At 39.1% G+C, this 25,088-nt stretch overlaps 1 protein-coding gene across 5 annotated transcripts in view; it reads left to right on the top strand.

The window, feature by feature from the left end:
* TNKS (tankyrase) overlaps positions 1–25,088 on the top strand; it is a 276,669-nt gene that overhangs the window by 185,073 nt on the left and 66,508 nt on the right. For 2 of the 5 annotated variants that reach the window (XM_075604188.1, XM_075604177.1), the window contains exons 6-15: positions 83–124; positions 4,656–4,750; positions 8,314–8,394; positions 9,247–9,313; positions 9,868–10,054; positions 11,327–11,448; positions 12,324–12,415; positions 14,982–15,060; positions 19,936–20,107; positions 22,330–22,409. In XM_075604188.1, the coding sequence (XP_075460303.1) occupies positions 83–124; positions 4,656–4,750; positions 8,314–8,394; positions 9,247–9,313; positions 9,868–10,054; positions 11,327–11,448; positions 12,324–12,415; positions 14,982–15,060; positions 19,936–20,107; positions 22,330–22,409 (1,017 nt within the window). The remainder of the gene's footprint in view (positions 1–82; positions 125–4,655; positions 4,751–8,313; positions 8,395–9,246; positions 9,314–9,867; positions 10,055–11,326; positions 11,449–12,323; positions 12,416–14,981; positions 15,061–19,935; positions 20,108–22,329; positions 22,410–25,088) is intronic. The other 3 variants (XM_075604197.1, XM_075604205.1, XM_075604215.1) reach the window with 3 other exon arrangements.

Raw genomic sequence — 25,088 nt, 5'->3', positions numbered from 1 at the left:
AACAACCAGATTGTGACGTAAACCAATCATATTACTTTGCTTGATTTGCAGTCTTCCACCGTTTGTCTGTTGTGTTTTACAGGAACTGCTTCAATCTCAGAGCTGCAGGACACACAACATCCGTGTAAGGCGTTAGCGTTTAACAGAAATAAGTACCCAGAAAAAAAATATTGACTGGATTGATAAACAAATGTAAATCAGTAAAAAGTAATAATAATAAATAAAAAAAAACCTGGTAATTTATCGGTGCAAATCGGTAAATACTGAAAACGCGGAACACTAGTTACAAACTACTGCATTGGATTCGAGCTGTTGAAGGTTCTGTCTTTTTCAATTATGTGGTCAATTTTTTTTTTATTGTGGTTGTACCATGTTCATTTTGCAAAAATATTCATCATATCCCAATTTGAAACAAATACAAAAGGTTTTTTTGTTTTTCATCTCCCAGCTGCCAAAATAAATACCCCCCCCCCCCCCCCCCAACAAGATTACCAAAGAAAAGTAATGGGATTTTGTTAAACAAGCTCCCTTTTTTGTGCCAGTATTGCTACAGTTTTGCAGCTGGAGGACTTTGTTACAGAAATTTATATGGTATATTGTACAGGATTTCATTTGAAAGATAAGTACTGTTAAAAGCACCAATACAGGTTTTACTTTTTATTTATTTAGAAAAAAAATTATTACAAGATTGGAGCAGGGGGTCTCAGGAGCTGAACTCTTAATCTCATTTTTAGTGTAAATGTCCCGGTCACACGGGTCAATAGGAAGTCGCACAAGATGACATCGCTGCTTCCTATTGGCCCGTGTGATGTGGGACATTTGAACACCGCCATTACTGTATGTTAGCACAGCGGTGCGCAAACTTCTTGAGCTGCGCCCCCCTCCCCCCAATGACTCGGCGTCAAATTATGTCGCAGGTCATGTGTTGCCGTGGTGACGCGTCACCGAAGACACGCAGAAAGCAGGTAAGTGAGTTACAGAGGCCTCCAGTCTCCCCCCCGGCATTTAAATTAAATGCCGGGGAAGAGTGTGGGGCCTTTGTAACTGCCCGTGCCGCCCCTACAAATTCTTCTGCCCTCCTGTTTGCGCACTGCTGTGTTGGCACACTGTTTCTCTGACTGCAAAGATACTGCTACGGAGGGAAGTATCTCTGGAAGTAGGGGGTCTCCGGAGCTGAAATTAACACTATTCAGTTCCAGAGACCCCTGCTTCAATCCTGTAGTAAAAAAATAAAAAGTGAAATCTGTATTGCTGCTTTAAGAAATGTTCCGATAGTGTAACACGGAAAGCCCGTTTATTCTATTCTCCCAATCTGATGCATTGAAACAACAATCCATTTAAAACAGATCTGTGGCAGCAACAGGTGGTCATTTATGTTGAAATATTAAACCAACATTTAATTATTACAATTTTTTATACAAAATATAGGAAAAATAATCTTTACTTTACATGCCAATATGCCTGGCCACAGGTCTAGATCCCAAGAATTTACTCTCCACACACTTCACAGATTTTTCGGGACATAGCACCTTTTTTGTTATTGAGCTGATAGATAATATTAAACAGGTAAATACCATACTTAATATTTGAGGTACATTCAGCCTTGACCAGTTAACACATTTCAAACACTGTACTAGATAAATAGTTGCATATTAAAGCTGCAACCCTCTACACACCATCCAAAATAAATCGTTTTTTCTTTAATGCAGCACTTGCAACTCCAGGGATTCCCTGGTTACCAAGATACGACATGTCTTAAGTTTGCCAATACTTGCACAAAACCCCCCCAAAGATTGCTATGGGGTTATCCAGATGAAAGCTGCAATGTCATCTAATGATGTTGCCTTTCCATTGACTGACCCTAGTGGGCAAGTTTCCCTGGACAAACATTATTGTAATGGAATTTAAAAATTAAATATCTCCGTACCCAGGTTGTCCCTGTAGCTTGAAGTGCAGCGGTTAATCTCCGGTGGTTCCCTTCTTTCAAATAAGAAAGATATACATTTATTTATTTTTAATGGTATTGCTGTTTAGAGATCTTCCAAAAATACAGATTACCAGATTGAATAAGATATGCAAGTAGCTTTGCTTGCACTGTATCCATAGGAGGGAATGGGACAATCAAAAGAAAAACTGCTTGCTCAGCTTGGTACTCTTGCTGTTAAAGTTATGCATTTTATGTAAATTCTTGCATAACTTCAGTTCAGCCACGGATCCTTACGGAGTCCCTATTGAGAGCTATAGTACACAAAGTTAACGTTGATTTATAATTAGAGTAGCAGTTGGGCTAAGGTGAGGGACGCATACAATTCCATTACCAGATTTATAGTGTAGAAATCTAAATATCTCAATTTTAAAAAGTAGCATTATTATATTTCGCTTACTGTTTGCCCATCGCTGTAAAGACAGAATGTGCAGTTTAAAGATTAGTACGCAATCATTTTCTATGGTAGATAGTTAAAATACTAGAGAACATTTGCATCACATCCCGGAAAGTCTGTGTTGTGACGAGATGTTGTTGAACCCGGTTTAATTAAATGCAATGTCTGTACTGGAACTGTTCCTGAAGGCTGATGCATGCCAACAGATATTAATGAAAAGAACCCCTTCAAAGGTTTTCCTGTGCATTAATTTAATGATAAGGTATAACCTTCACTGTGCTTGTTTTACTTAAAACATTGAAGGTGAAACTATGGATGAAACGTATCCCAAAGGTGGTGTTGGCAGTGAGTTGTAGAAATGGACATGGATCTCTTGCTAACCCTTGCAAACACCCAGTGTAATTGGTAATTAAAGTGAGCCCTTGATTCATAGGGCGACCTTTTACAGGTCACTTAACTTGCTTACAATTGTAACTTAAAGGAGTCTGGTATTTACTGGGGGGGTTCTAATTTAGTACAAAAGAACTGCGATCATGACAAATTCTGCCCAGGCTATATTGACATTCTTAATAATGTGCCATGTTTTTTGTTTATTTCATTATTTATTTAGTTTTTGTCAACAAGTCACTTTTTTAATTTAAGTAAATTGTACAGAGAGACCGCAAATATTTCTGACTAATAAAGCAGAGATTAAGCACCAAATTGAATAATTACAGTTTAATGGGTTAAATCAGCAATCTTTTCTAGAGTTTAATAGGGTTTTTGTTTGTTTGCTTGATAAGAACCAGGTGGTGCTGAACCATGCTATTTTCATTGTTGAGGACCCCCAATTTCCCAAAATAACTACAGTGGTAGTTGCAGGTATTGGGCTCCCTTATGGATAAACCATATTACCGTTAAATATTGTGGGGTCCACGGGCCAATAGAAAATTGCAACGTCATTGGTTGAGGTTTATTATTGGCTGACAGTGGAATACCAGCAACTACCGCGGTAATTATCTTGGTAGCTCGGACCCCCTTGTTCCGATTATTTAAAAAAATATTTTTTTTACAGTTTTCTGGAATTGATTACATATCTCTTATTTAACAAAAAAAGTGCGTGTGTCTATTAATGATTCATATATCAAACGATAATATGCTGATAAACCCAAAAATAGACAATATGTATTAATATGTATTGACAATATTAATAGAAAAATATATACTATAAAAAAGAGTAAAAAAGTAAAGTCCAAAAAAACATATAAAACGAAACGTCCAGTAACACTAACCCCAATGGGTTAACCTTAATGGATCCTTTGGATACTGGCAGCCTTCTTCCTGGGTACAACAAACCTCCCTCTACGTGACCTGAATAGAAAAAAGTGAAGAAAAAGTGCCTGATCCTAGTGTGATACCAGTAGATAAAATTTAATATTTTTGGACAATAACGATTTAAAACTCTCACACAGCCGTGAATTTTGAGCGTTGTATGAGTAAACTAATGCCCCCCACCCCCTGATGAAATCAGCCAAGTCTGAAGAAGCACGTAGGGTCACGTGTTGCAAGTAGCTTTGAGTGAACTACGAGGAGGAGGCTGCGGTCTGCCCTGGAGCACTGAGAGCTCCAAAAGATCAGGAACTCTCCTCTGCAAACTGCGGGTTGCCGGAGGATTACCTAAGGAGCGAAACCAATAGAGGAGATTCTGGAGGAGGATATTTCACGATAGACTGGGCGGAGCGGCATTCAGGAGAACATGTTGGTTGGGGCATGAGTTTACTCCATACAACGCTCAAAATTCACGGCTGTTTAAGTTTCATATTGTTATCGTCAAAAAATATACAATTTTATCCACTGGCATCACACTAGGATCGGGCGCTTTTTCTTCTTTTTTTTAATCTAGATTGGAAATGGTCATGAATTTCACATATATTGGGGGGATGATTATAGAACTGGTTTGCTCTACCTTATTGATAAGATGAGCAGATTTATTTACATTGCGAGCATGACCAAGTAGAAATATATGGGACAGGCAAGAGCTTTAACAGAAATAGTGTAGGAGCAGTAAATCCCACCCTAACCTTAAGGTTTAATATTTATAAAAGTAATTTAAAATACTTCTACTTGTCGGATATTGGTTGTGCACCAACATTTACTTTTATCCTGTACGACATTTAGCTACCATTAGTTTAATTTGGTTCTTAATGATCTTATATCATTAGGTGACTTGTTGACAAAAGGCAAAACAACGTTGGTTGAAAGTGTTAATCGGTTGTTATTTTGTCTTGATTCCAGTCTACACCTTTACACCTAGCAGCAGGTTATAACCGAGTGCGGATCGTCCAGCTGCTGCTTCAACATGGTGCCGATGTTCATGCAAAGGACAAAGGGTAAGCAAGAGAATAGGGGCCGTGTCTTGCACCTTACATTTGTCTGTGAACTCTATCCACTTGCCAATATCAGGTGCTGTAAAAATACAGGCATGTGTTAATCCATAAACGGTCATAATAAAACATTGCAACTTTCAGTTTAATAGTTTATGAGCATCCCCTCCATCTCAATATAAATAAAATGTTATGATATGCTGTCGTTTATTCATTTCATCATTTAGTAATATGGCTAATAAAGTTTGTATCATTAAAGTTAGGCTCTCCATCATGGACACTGTCCCCTGACAACCACTGAAAATTATTTGTCATTTTAAATCAAATAATTAGCGTTCCCGTTGCAGACACTGTATGGGGATCAGTCATTAACCTTTACCTACCTGGTGTGTCATTGGCACTTGCTCATTTTCTGGGGCCAGATCAGGCTGTCCGCTACGACAGAAAGGACAGTCCAATCAAAAAGCAAGTGGTGCCCCTTCCGTTTCCGGCATCCAGACACCAGCCGTGTCGTGATCAATCCAGGAGCGATCACACAATGCCAGAGGCAGTCTCCCCAGCCCCCCGGCACTGTAAACGTTACTGCGATAGTGCTGATCAGAGCACAGTAACTTTGCCTGTCTTCAAAGGGAGTTTCCATGCGGTAGTGCCCTGATCGTTACTATCGTATTTTAATTACACCCGCTGTGATTGGCATATCCAACATATACATTTTAGAACGAGGCGTTGTACCTTTAAATCATGGGTGCGCAAACTTTTAAACCATGTCTGTTCGAAACCTCTCTCATCCACCCCCACCCCCCGCTTGTGCCCCTTTTCTCTGGCGTTTTTCTGTCGTAATTTGACGTCATGTTGCCGTGACCCTGAGGCCTCATGAGGCCGTGTTATGCCGACGTATTGCCAGATGCCACCGTAGACAAGGGACATACAAAGGCCCCGTGCGCTCCACCGGCATTTAATTAAATTGTTGTGGGTAAGAGCGCCGGGCCTCTTAGCGTGGCAACTCCTCTCACCTCAGAAAGTTTTGCCCACCCCGGCCTTAATTCATTAAATCTGTTTGCGCATCTACCCATTACAAATATAATTATTTAGCAGATTGTTGAGTTCTGTTTTAATACAGTTATGTTGGGGATACCTTCAACGTTAATTAAAACTGTATGTACAGTGTCCTAGTTCCAGACACGCAATGACCACATTAGCCGGGATTTACAAAGCTCTGATAAGGAGTGTCTGCGTTCGACCCAGCATTTACTGCCGTTGACTTGAGTGGCAGTTAACGCGGGATTGAGCTACGATACCATCAAAGCTTAGTGAACCTCTCCCTGTGTCTTTTTATCAGGCTGAGCATCCAGCTCAATATTGCACACACTTTGTGTATGTTAGTTCAAAACTGTTGAACTCATTTGTGCAAATCGGCACTGCCATGTAGTATGTTATAAAATGAATATTCGCACGGTTGGCAAAACTTGTATTTTTATTTATTTTTGCCCGCACAAATACTGTGTGTTTTATCTTGCTCTGCTGCAAAAACATTCTGTGCAGGAGTCTAGTTTATCAGGGTTGTGTTTTTAGTAGCTGGCTTTTGCTGACCTCTTCAAATCGGAAGCATTAAGGTCATTTATAAATCAGTCAACAGTAACAGCACGCAGTTTTCCTCATCTGCTAAATGTGGCGGGTACTGAGCTTTAATGTGAAAGTATAGCTGTGTATTGCTCTTACGGTGTAGTGAGCTTAGAGCTCTGTGTGCTCTATAAATATGTATTAAAATATTTTTTGCTGGGATGAAAATATACATTTGTAATCTGACTTTAAATCTTCTCATAATGATTCTGAAGAAGTATAGCGGCTTTAAAAAGCTATGGGAAGTAAAATGTATACAAAAAACAGTGATTGCATTAAACATTATCACTTTTATTTTCATTTATTGTTTTAATATGGTTAAAGAGAATAATTAGGTGAAGCAAAGTATTCTCGAAGATATTCAGGATCTTTGTTTTTTACTTGTCATTGGAAATCATCCAATACGGATTTAAACAGTCTTCCTATGAAAAGGAACCTGCTGCAAATACCCCAAGCAAAACCCCCCAAATAAATGCACTTATTGCCAGAGTAGTAATGCATACAGTTAAAGTGCACCAACTACACTTTTAGTAGTAACGCAACTTTCTAATAATTTCAAAATAGTAGAAGCAGAAAGTAACAATGTGCTCCTTTTCTCTACCATGCCAAGCATCTTGATATTTGCTGTTTAAAGTTGAATAATTTAATTTTAAATTGCAAGTTGCAACGTCATTAGATGCTGTGTGGAAAGCGTACATCCAGTGATGGGTTTTTATTCATGACAAAGTAGCAACTAAGCTAATTAAATTGTCTCTTGAACGGGTCTTCAAGTGCATGCCAACTTTTGGAAGGAGTCGATTAAAAACAAAACAAAAAAAACCAGAGGCCCTTATTTAGTATATTGTGAAGCCGCATCTCATTGTGGGGGAGCACTGTGCGTTCTATTCAAGTGAATTCAACTCAGTGGCTTCACTGCCATGGAGAGCTGGCTTCACCGTATACTGGGTAAGGACCAAAATTGGCACAAAAAAAAAGGATTTTCTTGAGGAGAATTCACTAAACTCTGAGGAGTTTACCTTGCCTTACCTGCAATATAAATCAATCCTAGTTAATGGGGAACAAGGCACTACTACACTCTGTTGGAGCTTAGATAATCCCAGCATGTGTGGGTTTTTTGTCTTTTCTGCAATCATTTCAATAATAAACCTCCGCAATTAACAATATATTTTTGAGCATTGACTTTGGATAATAATTACTCTACACCGTGCATCATTTAATATATATTTTTTTAGCCCTCTCACTGCCAAGGGTAGTTGGCACATGCCAGGCCAAGCACTTTCTCTAAAATGTGCGATATGTTTGTTTAAGTATGATTCCTGTGATCAACTTTGTACTTACAAAAACGTTATGTAACGGTATATATTTGGGAGGGGGGGGGTTGGGGTTCAGCACATGGCTTGCATATCATGTAATGTAAATAAAATGATAGAATTATGGAGGGGAAAAAACCTACTTAATTTCCTTATATTCCAAATATCACCAACAAATTGAATCCTTAATTAAAATGAATACTAAATATCACTGCCCAGTGTTCCTTGATTACACTCATACAGGCTTACATACATTTTTGGCCAAAAAGAGACCCCCTGAATGTAAATGGGTGGGAGGAGGGGAAACGCTCAGTTTCGGGAAAAATAAATCTTTTAACTTTTTTTCATGTAAATAGCTCAAATCACTTTAGGTGATCTGAGTTATTTAAGCTCAAGAGGCCAATTTATAGCGCTGCCAGCTACACGGGGGTGCAGACAGTACATAACATACCTGATCCTGCAGTGCCAGCTCTCATAACCCACTAGGTACATTCGTAGCACACTGAAAAGGTTCAAGAGTTTTTTCATACATGTGTAATAATGTTTGAGAGTTGAGTGAATAAGTTTGTATTAAAAAGAAAGTGCATTTTATTATTATTATGTGCTGCAATAAGATGTACTGTTTTGTTTGCTGTTTAGGAGTGCAACCCTTCCCCCCCCTCAGAAACTGGTTAATGACCCATGGATAGAAACTGTATTGATGAAGAAAAAAATAAACAAGTAAATTCTGCACACCGCTCACGAAATGCTATATTTGAAATATAGTAATCTTGTTTGGAGGGCATATTCACATACTTTTATCATTTCTTTCCTGGAAATACTCTACCAAATGCTCCTAAACATTTACAACTTCTAAACAGTACGCAGATAATTGCTTTTGAAGATGCATCACTTTTCTTGGTAACAGCTATAAAAAAAAATATGCTTTAAAAAAAAAAAAATTCTCCAGATTTATATGTCAGGGAAGTTGGGTCTCTGTAAATTTGGCGACTGACACATTTGACAAATTTGAGATTTATGTATAATGGGAAAAAAAGGGCAATCATGGGACAAAAGTCCTTTTTAAATCCATGGGATTGTTTTCCCAGTTTTTTGCATACAGAGCACTTTTTCACCCCAGAATTGTTCTGCTTTTGTCTTGATGCATAGATTCCTGAGTGTCTAAAATCACAACATTTCTTTAAATTGTCAGGGTTCTCAAAATGTTATTTATCACTGACCACGATACTAATAATCATGTAGTGGAACAACATAAATCGTTAACATACACTAAATGCTGGACCTGGAAATAAAAATCAGGTTTGTGTTGGCAGTGATAGACAAGTCAGGGACTGCAAGAGACCGCAGCTTTGGGGTCCACCACTACCTTCCAAGTCATGGACCACAGTTTCAGAAACCCTGATTTAGTGTGCTACATTAGGTTTTATTATGTTTAACTGCAACAAGGCCATCCTAACTGTTTGGGCACCATAACCAATTTTAGCTTATTAATCTGTAAACGGACATTTTTAACTTAATCTTTTAAAGTGTTCTTTTGGTCTCTAACTTGATACATGTATGATTGATTTGTAGTGGACTTGTGCCCCTGCACAATGCATGCTCATATGGACACTTTGAGGTCACAGAACTACTTCTTAAGGTGAGTTGATTCTTCCTTCAATTGCTTTCTTCTAAACATGATTGTTGTTCATATACTGTACTGTACCTGTTTACTCGTATAGCATGGCCACAAATATTTTAAACTTCATTTGTGGTATTAAAGATTTCAATGATAAATTAGACTTATTCAGTAGTTTAAAAACTGATGCTGTATCATTCACATAGATTTTATGTACAATTTACATTTTCATAATGTGATAAAATTGGAATCATAAAAAAATTGCTTTGTATTTTTTCACTAAATAGGTATGAATGTTATTTGACTTGGTGCATTCCCCTTATTGCAAGTTTTAGGTGTGTATTACACATTCAATGTACAAGTCTGTTTGAATTAGCCTCTTCAGAGTGTAACAGAATTTGAGGTTGTGTTTTTCCAAGCAAAATCATGTAAAACAGTAGATAATGAGATTACCTAATCCATGTGGCCATTTAAATGTACACCTCTTACTAGCTATTGTATAGTTTATTTGCCAACAGCGTAGCAAGTTTAAATGTTTTTGTCACATTGCCTGGTAAACATCTTTCCTCTTACAGCATGGGGCTTGCGTTAATGCCATGGATCTCTGGCAGTTCACACCGTTGCATGAGGCTGCATCCAAGAACCGGGTAGAAGTCTGCTCATTGTTGCTGAGCCATGGTGCAGATCCAACATTGGTCAACTGCCATGGAAAGAGCGCTGTTGACATGGCTCCTACTCCGGAGCTCAAGGAGAGATTGACTTGTATGTATCCTGATGCCTCATTGGGGGTGATATCTTATTTGCATGAGGAAAGTGCGTCAGACGGTTGCTTTACAATCTTATGAGATCTTATATATTGAAAGATTTTTCTCTTTTGCTCATCCACACTGGCCCTACGAGTCACCCATATGTGTATGTATTATTAATGTGTGCCGCATGATGAGTAGCTGGGTTTTGTACTGAGAGAACAAAAAATAGTATTTCTTTAGTAATGTCTTTTAGTTTGGTAAAAATCAGTGCCACTTTAATACAGATGTTAAGAGTTAGGACAAACAGCATTCTGATTTGTTGAAGTCTGCTTTTTCGACATCTTCGTCCAGAGCTATTTACTGAAGCAATGATCTGTTTGAAGGAAGCTGCCGTTTATGGTTTTATGTAGCAGTTTAGAGTTCTGGCATCTGCATTGTTCCTATAGAAAGCCGAGATTATGTTGCAACCTCTTTTATTGCTGCCAAAAAAAGGTTGCCCAGACAGCACTCGCTTATCAAAACAGACTTGGCAAAAGATTCAGGTCTATTCAGGTCTATACCTGGTGCACGGAGGAGTGAGGAGTCACTTCCACGTACTGTACTCCTCTACGTATCGGAGATAGCAAGTGATGTTTCCCCATTGTTTGCTGTGGGGAATACCACTTACTATCTATATTATGGTGTACAGTAATGCCACAATAATTAAAAAGACTCAAAGATCTTTCTGATTTGTATTATGAGTTGTTTTCTTCCTGTCAATCTGAGTGCAAATCAGAAAGATCTGCCTCTTGAATTTTTTTTGGGGGGGGCTATTTTGTGCTGGGAAATACCACTTACTATCTTTTATTTGTCCATCATGATGGTCATGTTAAGATGCATTTAGGGTTATTGGCTCAAGTATGTGGGCTACAAAAAAAAAAATTGTCTGTTTGCATATAACACTTTAGAGAATTAGAACCTCGTTTTTTAAAGGAATTGGGACTGTACACACCCAGCCTGTTTGTACTTTTTTGGTAATCATATTTTAATGTAGTAGTGTGACTACATTTATTTTAAAATAATTTAAGAAGCATATAGTTAAGTGCAAACGTTTAACATGGCTTCAGATTCCTCATGCCAGCAATTTCTTGAGATAGCAAGTCCTTCCAGAAAAGATTGTTTCTCTTCACATCACTTATTTATTTCACCCATGTCTGCCACTGGCTTGGAAACACCATTCTTCTTCTGTTTATGCATTTTAAACGAAAAAGGAGTTCTTGATAAAAAACTTCTTATTCTATTGCAGATGAATTCAAAGGGCATTCTTTGCTGCAAGCTGCCAGAGAGGCAGACCTGGCGAAAGTGAAAAAGACACTCGCTTTGGAGATCATCAATTTTAAGCAGCCGCAGTCACACGAGACAGCATTGGTGAGGACAGATGGCAAAGTTCCTCTTGTTGCGGAGGCGTGATAGTACTGTTTCTGCATTGCTATCGCCATTGTGCAGCAGGGACCTACATAGCTTTGTAACTGCACCACAAAAAAATTTCCCTTCACTACGTATTAATAAATACAGACCCAAATACCGCTAGGTCCCCTGATGAACACAAGTTCTGTCCTAAATGCATTCTTACCCCCTTCAAATATCAACAAAGCATGTTCTTTGGAAAATGGCGCTTATTATATTGCTTGTTACAGTGAGTTATAGCCAGTGCGAGTTAACACTATAGGAAACCAGCATGGCACATTTCGTAAGGGTCGGTGCATTTCAAGTTACAGCACGTTTTTTTTTTTTTGTTTAATTGTATTTTATCAAAAGATCTTTTCCTTGGTATTAAAAAAGAAAAAACACAAGGTTTGCTGGGCCAATGCGTTAACTTGATCTATGCTTTTTACTGCCAGCAGAAAGTTTGTTTTCTGGAAGCGATGCGTGCCTTCAGCCCGGTGTACCAAGCAGACGATTTATTCCCTGGCTTCTTGCTCGCCTAGATGACATCGGCATTGCTCATCCTTGGCACTGCAGTTATAAAATCGAAATTGTTTTCAGAGGAGCATAATTTACCATTGATCACCCTCTTGCATTTTGCTCAGCGCGTTGTGTATCTGAGCCAGACATTTGATAAATGGCTGAAGGATTCCATCTGTGCGCTTTGCAGTCAGGCACCTTTGGAATATATAATGAAGACATAGATGATATCATAAAACGCTGCAAAATCTGTGTGTGCCATTGGACGGTTTATGTATGTGTTTACTTGTTGTTTCTCTTTATTATTTTTTTTCTTTATATATCGGCTATTTTTGCAGCACTGTTCGGTGGCCTCCTTACACCCGAAAAGGAAACAGATAACAGAGTTGCTGCTCCGGAAAGGAGCCAATGTGAACGAGAAAAACAAAGAGTATGTATTTTGCTTGTATTTCGTATAATGAGTACGTTCATAAATTGTTATTTTGTTAGTGTGTTTTGATTGTCAGTAGTACAGAAGCTTCAGAAAAAGTTGTCCGCACACACATTCAGCCTTTTCATTTTATATAGTTTATTCATTTTTTTAATATTCACAAATCGCATAATTTTTTTATAAATAGCTAGCAAAACCATTAAAATGACAGCGATTTTGCACACTTACCAAAAACAAATATAAGAAAATTATTTCGTTTCATTTGTACAATATATTTTTTTTTTATCCTATCTTTTAATCTGTTTTTGAAATAATGTGTTGTTTTTGCAGTCTGGTTATAATTACTGTACCCGTTTCTTGGACTGCTGTTAGAATTTGGAATGAAATAGAAGTCGTGTTCATAAAGGGTCAAGTCTCTCCTAGGACCAAAGTTTACTTTATGTATAAACTGTTTTATCAGGAAGTAATACATTGCGAGTTATCGCTCATTTTCAAGTATGTCATCAAGTTATGACTATTGTATTGTATGTCTTTATTTATATAGCGCCATAAATGTACATAGCGCTTCACAGTAGTGATGCATGTTGTAATCGTATAAATAACAAATAATATAAATAACAGGGCATGGGAATAAGTGCTTCAGACATAAAAGTAACATTAAGGAAGGAGTCCCTGCTCCTACAATAGAATACATGATTACATTAAATGAGCAGAGGTTCTACATTCAATTTACAGACATTAGTTAGACACAGACAGTTAGAGACAATATATGATCAGGGCTTGACAAATTATACAAAAAGCTACTCACCAAACAAGAAAGTGACACGTCCTCTTAAAAAAAATGTTTTTTTTAATGGCGTGCGCTGCCTCTCACCACTCTCCTCCTCTTCCTCTCTCACTCCTCTCCTTCTCTTCCTCCCTCACCACTCTCCTCCTCTTCCTCTCACCACTTTCCTCCTCTTCCTCTCTCACCACTTTCCTCCTCTTCCTTTCTCACCCCTCTCCTTCTCCTCTTCCTCTCACCCCTCTCCTCTTCCTCTCACCCCTCTCCTTCTCCTCTTCCTCTCACCCCTCTCCTTCTCCTCTTCCTCTCTCACCCCTCTCCTTCTCTTCCTCTCTCACCCCTTCTTACCGCTCTCCTCATGTTCTCACCCCTCTCCTTCTCATATTCTCACCTACCTGGCTTCAGTGGAGCAGGGAAGTAGATGAGGGCAGCGGCAGTAGAGGAGAACTGAGAAGGACCACGGGAGCAGAGTAGGAAGACGGCGCGCTGTAAGAGAAGAGAACTGAGGACCATGTGAGCGGCACATGAGGACGGCCGGGGACGAGTCTGACCCGGAAGTCTTTACAGAAGTTCTCTGTTCTCTTCTCCTGCCGCGTGCTCTTCCTCCTCTGCTCTGCTCCAGTGGTCCTCAATGCTCTTTCGCCACAGCCGTCAACATCCTCTGCTGCCCTGCTCCGTTTCCGTGGTCGTCTTCTGCTGCCGCCCGCCCGCCGTCCTCCTCTGCTGTCAAACTCGCCAGCTGGTAATTTCAACTCGCCACAGGCGGGTGGATTTGTTGAGCCCTGCATATAATTATGGGCATATGTAACAGTTACATACTAGATTACAATTGTGTTAGTAGAGAACCTTTCTCAAGTAGTTTACACTCTATAAGGAAGGCTAAGTAGAAACATATGTGAACAAAGACTTGGAAGGAGTTTGGTTTCCTCTGGCCACTCCCCTTTGTCTGAGTGTTCAACACAAGCTTTTAGAGGCCAAACCCCCCTGGGCTAAGGGTAAAGAAAACTTTGTTGACAAACACTTTCCCATTCAGAGGCCCCTAGTAAATCTAAGGCCACGGTCCCAGTCTGCACTGTAGCACGCGCACCTGGTGGGGGCGACACGTGCAAACCGCGATCTGCGGTCCTCAGGTGAGATGCAGGAGTCTGCGACAGGGGGACATGGTGGGTGTTTTGCAGGGGCGTGGCCATGATCTCATGCAGCTGGTTCGCCCTCATTGGCTGAACCGCCGGCGGGTGTGTGGCCAGCCCTCCGTCGCAATTTGTAAAGACAGTTTTCCTGTCTTCGCAAAAACTTGTACTGGAGTGCGGCTGCCGAATGCGCGCCAGGTACGTAGTGGGCTCGGCCTAATTGAGGGGCGGTGCTTGTTCGCACAGTGCACGCCCGAACGTACTGGGGACGCAGCCTAAATTTGGGTGATTTAGGCTGCACTTCTAGTACTGGCTTTGCGACCGGTTGTGCAACCGCTGACATCAGCTGTAGCTATTGCTATTCCTGCACTCTGATGCCGGAGACCAAGGGAGGGCGATGGTGGGCGTGGCTGTGAGCGGTTCACCCTCATTGGCTGAACCGCTCACGTGCCGCTGACGTTGCGCACCGATCGCCAAAAAAAGTCAAAATCCTTTGACTACCGCCGATCGCGGTTTGCTATGGAGCTAAAATGCTCTGTTTTTCCCCAAAAACATGTTTGAGAGGGCTTTTATACATTTTCGAAGATAAATATTTTTAGTTAAAAGCTTATTTTGTTATTTTCTGACTGACTTTTCCTTCACTCTCTCTTAGTTTCATGACACCATTGCACGTGGCTGCGGAAAGGGCACATAATGATGTTGTGGAGGTTCTACATAAACATGGCGCAAAGGTAAACTTCTGCAATGTTAACATCAACCGCTTGAGGGAACTGATAGAATAGATAAAAAGCATTGACCACTTTGTTAACATCTATGTCGGTACAATGTTCTGAAAATGTAAAAGACGCAATGACTGCCTTACAAAAAAAAAAAAAAGAGCTTGCAAATTAAGTTTGAGGCTTTTGCAGCATGGTAAAAATGTCCGTCTCGAATCAATTAGGTTCTAGAGCATATTCCTGCGGCTTTAAGTTTTTTTGATCAGTGAGATTATGCCTCACGTAGCCCTTCATCCTGTTATGACATAAAGCACTGGTCAGTCTAAATATTTATGTTTTAGGAAATGGAATACCTGTTACATTTATTTGTTGGTTCTCCTTGGGAATAATATAATTAGTGTTTAATCACATAAGCATCAAAACAATTACTGGGTTCTTGCAAAGTAGGTAGAACCAGTATGAAGAACTGAAAATGCTTATTTCTGTATTACATTTAATGTAGACATTACAGACTGACAGCACTTTCCTTAGGGTATTTGTATGCTTTTTAATGCAAGTGTTTACCCTATGAGCTTTTGAAATCCATGGTAAGAAAAAGACCCTTTGAAGCCAGGAAATGTCTCCATCTGTTGCTTTGAAAATATGTTGCTTCTGAAATAAGCGGTCCCATCAACTCTCTTTTTTTCCCCTGTTATAGATAGCTCAGGATAGATACAATTAGAATATTAGGTCAGTACATTTATCTGAAAATCCTGCAGTACCTCAAAGGCATTCTGCTTTTACGAAAATTACATTGCTACTCAAATTCTGATTCATCTCTGTTCCTGGCAGCAGGTTGAGTAATTGAATTGGTGTATCTTGGCCATGGATCTGCTACTGTTATATCTTTTTGTGTAATTTCTATATCCGCAGCTTTCTGATTGATATAAGGTTTGAATCTAAAAATCTGTGCAGCTATTCTCCTGTACATTGAAGGCAGTAAATTCCCAACAAGGTGTATTTTTTTTTTTGATGGGCACAAACCCAGTATTTCCTTGTGCATTTATACTGTACTTTTAGTAACACTGTCTGAGTGTAGGCATTATTACGTTTGAAAAACAAATACAGTAGTATTATACATTACAAATATATTATGGAATCTTTACAATCTTGCCAGTGTGACAGCTCTGAATCTTGCAACTGTAATAACTGTTGGAGACAATGCAATAAAGTAGATTATAGTTGCATCAGCACTTGCAAACTTCAGTTATTTAATGCACTGTCCAAAATGTTTTGGAAGTAGTAATTTCTTGTGGTGCTGTTTTACATAAAGAATACCTCCTTGTTCCCCATAGCTCAATGCACAGATAAAAATGCAATGAACACACTAAAGCTCTGCTCCAAAAAGTTGGTGTAGTTCTTTTTCTGTCGTAGGGAAGATATTGGTCCCCTGACACATTGATGCATTCTATGCAGTACTGCTTTTACTGATGTCATATGCCAAGGGTCCCGAATGCGGTGGGCACCATGGCACTGCCAAGCTTTTTGTGGGTGCCTGCTACAGCAGTACCACCGACAGTTGCTGCGTGCTAGTTCGCGCCCTAAGTCAGGTCCAACTCCTGCATCTGCGAGAGGGACCGGCGCGGCACTCGAGGCCTCCCCCCAAGGTAAGTGTATTGTAAGTGTGCGCGCGCATGCATTGTTTGGTGCCCTCTACTGAACGCTCAAGTGTGCCTTTGGGCACGAAAAGGTTGGGGACCCCTGGCATATGCTCTTATACAGACCTGTTTTTATCAACATTTTAGCTCTAAAAGTAGCACAAACCTTCATAACTGTGCAAGTAAGAACTTGGTTGTTGAAATAAAGTTTGACGCATTACATCATATTGAATACCTGATTGATTTGAATGAAAACAGAATTGTGTACCTTTTTATTAATACCTAGATTTTGTAGATCTATATGTAGTATTTATAACCGCTATTCTTTCCAACAGCTATACTGTAAATATGATACATTTTGTTAACCTATATCCTGAAACATCTATGCTGCGTCCAAATACATTGGCACGCAGTCTGTGCTAACAATATAAACAGACTTTTTAGAGTTGACGCCAGGTTACAAATGGTAGAAGATTTTGACTTTGGTGCGACTGTGTTTTTTTGGTGCACAGATGCAATTTGGTTTTTAATACATACCATTTACCTTTATGCGACATGTGCCGCATCCCATTTCTATGCCTCCAAATATTTGACTTAAATTATTTAAGGCACGCACTGTGTGCATAAGCTTAAATAAGGACATGTTGGTCGCGGAGGTTTCTCCGCCACCAAGGTTAGACCCTAACCTTGCCCTTAGCCTAAAACCCCCTAATCTTAAAACCTAATACTAACACTACCCTCTAAAAACCTTAACCCCTTACCCTAAACTGTAAGCATTATTATTCACTATTATCTTTCTAGTGAAAATAAATGATGAATTCAGAGGTGTGAAAACTGGGGGAGCCACTCCAGCTTCTAGTTGTAGCTTGGAAGCTAAACCTTTCCTTTGTATACTATGGTATCTGAGGAAAGTTTGTTATATTCAACAGATCTTCTCTCTTTCAGCAAAAGCACATGGTGCGGTGACTGATTCAAAAACATTTTACTAGCTGCTCAATGCTAAATTAAATAAATCTGAATGCTAGAACACAAATGAGTTGTCTGGGAAACTGCCTTTCTAAATCATAATTTACCCAATCATTTTCTTTTTCTGTGATTTGCTAAAAGCTTAAGCTATTACTCATGGCAGTATTGTTTTGTTTGTTTTTTTTAGATTGTGCTGCATACAGACAGTAGGTCACATAATAATATACTAACAGAGCTGTACATACCTGACAATAATAACATGTATTGTGGTAGGATATTAGTGAAGAAAATGCCACTCTGTAAAGAGCACGTGGCCTCGTAATTTAAATTAAAACAGAATTTTCACACCAAGTGGGATGGACTGGCCTCAAGCTATTTCTTCACAATCTTTGATAACTAAATCTAGTATTTCTTATTGACTGATTTATAAGACTTAATAAAGATTGTGTTCGGCCTTCTTAATAATAAAATCATGTGTGTCTCATGATAGGAAACCGTTTAAGAACTCCTGCTTTAGGGCATAAGTGTTCATTTTAACCCTCATCCATTGCCTCATAGTGCCTTGAACAATATCTTTGATCCAAAGCTAAACTAAAACGTCTTGACATTTGTTTTACGTTTCAGCATTATTCCTCCGCTCTGTTGCGGCTCCTTTGGCAAAAAATAGTGGACTAGAATCAGATTATTCATGCTTCTAGCATTTAACATCTGTCAGAAATAAAGTGTTATAATAATATGCTGTCTGAATGCTCTGCGAACATGCTCCACACTTCAGCTGTCACGGCTGATTGACAGTTACCATTTACAAGCTTGTGTGTCTTCTGTTAGGTTTAAAAATAATGCATCAAATTATGTTCAATTTATGTGATGTAGAAGTTCTAATGAGAACAAATTTAATAACGAAACTTCATGTCGGTCCATTAAAAGGTTAATTTCCAGGCACTTTATTCACCCTTTCTAACAAGTAGCCTCAAGATGTTGGAATATTACTAATATTGATATGTACACTGTGGAAGATATACGTGGTATCTAAAATGAAATGATAGCAATGTTCTTATTTCTTCGAATTTTTTTTGGAGGCAGCCATCTTAGTGCTTTAGCTGGAAGTAACAGGCAGTCTGAAACTAATTCAGATTCAATTTTTGTTGCTCTGTTTTCTTCATTGAAATGCCATGAAGAACAAATAAGGCACTCCTGCTGATTGAACAGGAGCAATACAGATTCTCAATGAATGTCGAGTGTCTTGTAAACTTTCACTGTCATACAGTAAATGACATGCATAAAAAGTCATGGTTTGCAAACATAAATCCTTTAAGCATGAGCATGAGCAAAACATTATAACTAGTGTTTTTGAACGTGAAAAACACACAGGGCTACTTTCAATATAAACATTTTCCATCTGCATCATTCACTGTTGTCATTAAAGCCCTTTTGATTTTGATGGCAAACTTTTCAAAACAGAATTGCCATTGAATATGGTTTTCTTTTCAATGTGGTGCTCTTATTTATGTAATGTTTCAGTACTCACTTGTATTGTTATCTACAAGCCTATGCTGTAAGGCAGTTTGCACAAGACTGACACCATATTCTGTTTTTATGTAGTGCCAATCATGTACTTATTAGTCATCATAGTAAGCAGGTCTACTTTAGAGATTCATTTAAACGTTGTTTAATATTGGATTTCAAATACAAAGACGGGTTTGTTTGAAAATGAATGGCTAATGGATGAAACTTTAATATACTAATGCCGTATATACACACTTTTTTTGTGTGTTGGAAATCATTGTTTTCTAATTATTTAGCGAGACTACACTACTAGGCTCTGGGGAGACGGACATTTTGTCCTCCCGAGCAGTTGGTTAAACTGCTCATATCTCCTGAACAGAGCAACAGGTTTTAAAAATAAAAACATCTCCTAAAGAAAAGACAAGAAAATATATTTCAAAGTGAACAATAGACCCCCCAATAGGCAGCAATCAGCACAGACTGCTGTTTTAAGGCTAGCTTAGTAAGATTACACCTATGAAACATCCTACAAATGTCAGCATTCATACTATCCAATCTCTCTACACCAGCCTTTATAGCGGTTTTTCATACTACCTCACTTTCACCTTTTCACTAAAGTAATTTGGTGGTGTAGAATGACAGAGAGAATAAACATTTCTTACAGTCTTGTCAGTGACAAACTAGAGACTGGCTAAGTCTGGGAGTACTACTGCTGTTGTACGTGATTGTTATGGATTTAGCTGTGTGTTGTAATAATGCACCCTTGTTCTTTCTTTTGAAGATGAATGCTTTGGACACACTTGGTCAAACAGCTTTGCACAGAGCTGCACTGGGAGGTCATTTGCAGACCTGTCGACTTCTGTTGAGCTTTGGTTCCGATGCGTCGATCATCTCTTTGCAAGGCTTCACAGCAGCGCAGATGGGAAATGAAGCCGTGCAACAGATTCTAAGCGGTGAGTTTACATAGCTGTCAATCACAGGATCTTTGAGAAATTACTATTGAGGTGTCATTACTTTGGGATTACAGAGGCAAGTGAGGTATATCTGCAGGGTGCCAATTATTCACTGCAATTTTATTTTGGGTATATGGTATATGACGTTTTCATTTTAGATTGCTTGTCTAGTTATTGACAAGGTCTAGTGCCCAAAACTCTTCATGATTTTTCACATTAATTACATTCATATTTGTTTCTAATCCGGTTTATGAATATGAAGTGCATCATAAGAAAAATAAAATTGAAAAAGGCAGTGTCATTTTGCTCCAGAAGTTGCAGACTTCGCAGTTGAGTGACACGAAGGAGAGGTTTTAAGAGCCACCGCAAGTTGTTCCCTAATTTAATTCACAGTTTATAGGGAGCAACAGCTGCACACTTAGCAACTGTAACCACTAAGAAATTAGAAGACAAAAGGACGTTGGTATAATTGGTATAATACATTATGATGTCACTAGAACCATGAGTGCATAATAGTGTGCGGTTGAGTTTAATTTCTTCTTGTCAGTTCAACAATGTTTTTAAAAAACAAAACATAGCACAACATGGGTGTTTCATCACAGGCACCATCCCTGATTTCCTGACAGATGATGGACATCACATTAGACAGAATAAAACATTACTTTTTACAAGGTAGCTTTGTAATGAAAATTTTAATGTAAGGAAATTCACTGTCGTTGTTAGCTAGATTTGTATTCTTGTTATTAGTGAGTTCCCCACTGCCTCTGAATTGCATCGGAGTGGTAACGCTTCCTCATTTTATAAAGAATAGATTTATGGATGGGGATGTCAAAATAGCATTGCAGCATTATGAGATGTTTTAGACATAGAAGTCTGCGTTTTTTATTAGTCTGAGAAATTATTTACATAGAATGGATGGTCGTTAAGCAAATCCAGTTCCATTCATTTTAAATATGCTATTCATCGCAATATTAACACATCTAAATGATTGCTAAAATAAATGAAACAGTTGGGGCTTCTTTACTAGAGATGCAGACTGGTCCGAATCCCCTTCCTGGATTTTCCCCAATTTTTTTTTAGACCAAATTCTGTGCCCACACAGAAATCCGTCTGCAGATTGGGTACTAAAAATTTGAGCGGATATCTTGGAATCCGCTATTTGGATCCAATCGAGTTGGATTTTTAAGAATTCGAACTCGGATTCCACATTGGATCCGAAATCTGATGCTTAAAAATCAAAACTCTGATTCCATCCGAATACCTGAAATATAGTGAGGAGGACGACTTCTAATTTAGGAATGCACCTAAGGTACCCTGGGAGATATGCAAAGTATATTTAAATGAGTCATCTCACACTTTATAAAAGGATTTCCATAGCAACTATATTGAGTTGATAAGGCACATAGTGACTAGAATGGTGTACTGATGTCACAACCAATGCTTTTTTAGGCAGCAGCTCTAGCTTTGTGAGCTAACCAGCTGATGGGCAGTACCATTGTAATTGTCGACTAGCAGAGGTGTGCGCAAACTTTTCTCATGCTCACCCCTGCCTGCTTTCCTCTGCGCCTCGCCCCTCTCCACCCCCCTTGCTCGGCCCGGTGTCAAATGACACGCGGGGTTATGTGATGTCATCCTGCCATGGTAACGTGATGTCACGTGACCCTGTGGCATCATTTGACGCCGGGTTACCATGACGTTACGTCGCTGGAAGTGAATGTAAGTGTATTATAGAGGCCTCACGCGTTCCCCCGGCATTTCATTTAAATGCCTGGGGGGAGAGCGCGGGATCTCTATAACTGTCGTGCCCCTCCCCCCCCTCCCCCCCCCTGAAAATCTAGCGCCCTCCAGTTTGCGCACTCTTGTACTAGCATATCTCCAAGGGATATCTATCATGTTGATTGTAACCCTAAAAGGACATCAAGCACAAAGTAATATGTCCTGAGGCCTATTTGTTACTGAAGCCAGGTGAGATTAAATAAACACAGATTTAATAGTATGAATGTTTTACATCCCTGTCTAGCTTTTCTTTTTACTAAGGGACATTAAATATTCCCTGTGCCTTATACAAGAGTATAATTTAAATTCATTATTGCAATATCATAAGTGCAAACTGTTTTAACTCATGAGTGGCTGAAGTGCATGCAAAACATTGTAGTATTTGAAATATGTGCACCTATACTATCCAGTAAGCATATCAAAAGTGATCATTGTCTTCAATGCAGAAAACACTCCTGTCCGAACTTCTGATGTCGATTATCGACTGCTGGAAGCTTCAAAAGCTGGGGACTTGGATACAGTAAAGGTAAAACTGTTCTTAAGTCAGATAATCGTCAATGGCTATTTACATACTGTACAACTGAGAATTTGTGGGAATACATTTTCATTGGTGTAGTTGTTCAAATTGTTTTAAAGGATATCACACAAGGTCATGACTAGATTGGTCATGAGTTACAGTTGATATTAACTACATTAGGAAACTGTTTACTAATGGTTGGCTAACATTGTCCCTTAAATTACATTTTCCCCTGTAATAAACCTTTTGTAGGAGCTTTTAATTGACTGTTTTTATGCTAAACCAGCATAGTAATCAAATTTTTCACATACTGCTTGCATGTCACATAGGTTAAAACTTCAAAAACGAACAATTCTAATTTTGGCATGCTTTATTTACTAAAATGTTCAAAACCTTTTGTCCTCAAAATTTAAAGCATAATGCATGTTCACTTGGAAATACATCATATAGCGATCTGCTCGGAATAATAACATAACATTTTAGTACTTAAGAATTAATCATGTAGTTTCGACTTTCCTAGTGCCTTCTCACAATCTGCCCTAGTTTTCTAAAATGAAGAAGCACTGGGTGTATAAGCTGAAAAATACAACTAAAAAATAACAGCAGTCATACAGAATGTGTTCAGGTCGTGCTCTCAGAATCCAGCAGTGGCAGTGCTGCTGTGCCCAGGCCTTTGAGCAGGGTTTTGCTGTAGACCGCTTTTTAGATTGGAAAGGAATTACTGAAAATGTTGACGGCTCAATTTTTGCCTTGACAGGCCCTCTAACTTTTAGGTTTTTTTTTTTAGTTTTTCTTTTAGGAGCCCGATATATACAATTTAGAAGGTTGTAGAGATCTATGCCAACCTTGTTTGTTGGATCTATTAATCTCATATTTGAAGTCTTGTTATGATTCTGCGACCGTGTAAAAAAGTAAATAATTTGTGAAACATAGTGTGGAATTCCAGCAAAAATGACTTCATGAACAAAGAATGATCACTTAATAAACTTGTGTGAATTTGTGACTATAGTAGATTATTTATTTTCTCATTTTAAAGCTGCTATATAGCATCCAATGCCGTCTGTCAGTCAGCTGTGGTCAGAGTTCGTTTAATATACCTCCGTTATTGCTAGATTTCTATAGTACAGGCAGTCCTCGGTTATCCGACACAATGCGTTACTCAAAATGGCGTTGTAAAGCGAAACGTTGTAAAGCGAAACACGCTTTCCCATAGGAACACTGTTTAAATGAAAGGTTCCGTTCCTGAAGGCCTTTTTAACACTAAAATACACCAAATATTTTATGCAGGCAATAAGATATGCAGCACACACATAAATTATATAGTGTATATACTGTATTATATATATAATATAACATAATAAATAATATATTATATAATATAATATTATATAGTATAAAATTATATATATACGCTCTTACGACACTTTGCAACGTTGTTTATGTGAATGTGTATATATATACACACATACACAACGTTGCAAAGCGTTGTAAGAGCGTTGGATAAGCCATTTTGGCGTTGTAAAAATGAATATAGGTATGCATTGCACAGCGTTGGATAAGCCATTCGTTGTAAAGCGAAGCGTTGTAAAACGAGGACTGCCTGTATCTCTATGATTGTCTCAGGAAAAATGTCTGGCAGTGCATCCATGATCATGCAGAATTTTGAAAAGAATAACTGGGGGACTTGCATGGAGACAGTATAGGGCAGTGGTACACGGAGGCCATAAGCCCTCAAAAAGGCCACTCATTACCCTTAACATTCACTGAAGCAGTTGAGCAAGGGTAGAAAGTGGGAGATGTGAAAGGGGTGGCGAGTGTGTGACTTTGAGGGGGAAAGGGTGACATGGGGGATGAAGAGAGCGAATTATAAAATTACTTACCTGAACCGGGGGATTTCTCCGAGCTCATCCGTGATCTCCTGGCCTTTAACAAGCACCCAATTCCCAAGATATTTGTAGGGTTTCTTTTGTGCCGGTTTTAACGCAAAGAAATGACAAGCATGGACATGGTTACGTATAGAGTCGCAGCATCTCCGGATGACGTTGCAATTTTCTATTGGCCAGGGGAACAAGCTCTAATCCAACGGACATAACACTTTGTCGATCGCTATCTGAACGGTCTCCGATGTTGTTACCACAGATCGGATCCGCAGTACCTCCCAAGCGTAAAAGGAAATTGCTGCTTTAATGCTAGTGCGCTCGTCAATAAAGTCCCCATCTTCCTCTTCTTGTACTAGTGTTGATCACGAGTGGAATGGGCACACTATTCATGCATGCACTGTCAGTCTGTCCATGCAGTGCTTGGAGAGAGAGGGCAGCAGTTGGGGGCGGCACGCCCTTTGCCTGTTGCCCTTCATTGGCATAAGGCATGTAGATACAGTATTAGGATATCTATCAAGATCATAACTTTGCTATTGATGGATACATTCTTCTACACATTCCACTTTCTGTTTTGCAGTGTTGCAAAAGGTATTATGATGGCTACATTCTTGTTGATGTCACCCTCTGAAGGAGCTTTACCTTTAAAAGTATATAGCTATATTTCCCCACTGGCTGGGAAGAAGGCGATCACTAGCGCTGAAACGTGTACATTTCAGCTCCAGGGACCTCTGATTCCTGAGATAATTACCTCTAAAGGGGCTGCCAGTATTATTTTTATTTTACCAGGTGGGAAGCAGGGCATCTCTGG

Source organism: Ascaphus truei, chromosome 1 (genome assembly GCF_040206685.1).
Source record: "Ascaphus truei isolate aAscTru1 chromosome 1, aAscTru1.hap1, whole genome shotgun sequence".
Classification (NCBI taxonomy): Eukaryota; Metazoa; Chordata; class Amphibia; order Anura; family Ascaphidae; genus Ascaphus; species Ascaphus truei.
This window is presented reverse-complemented; position numbering and strand designations above follow the sequence as displayed.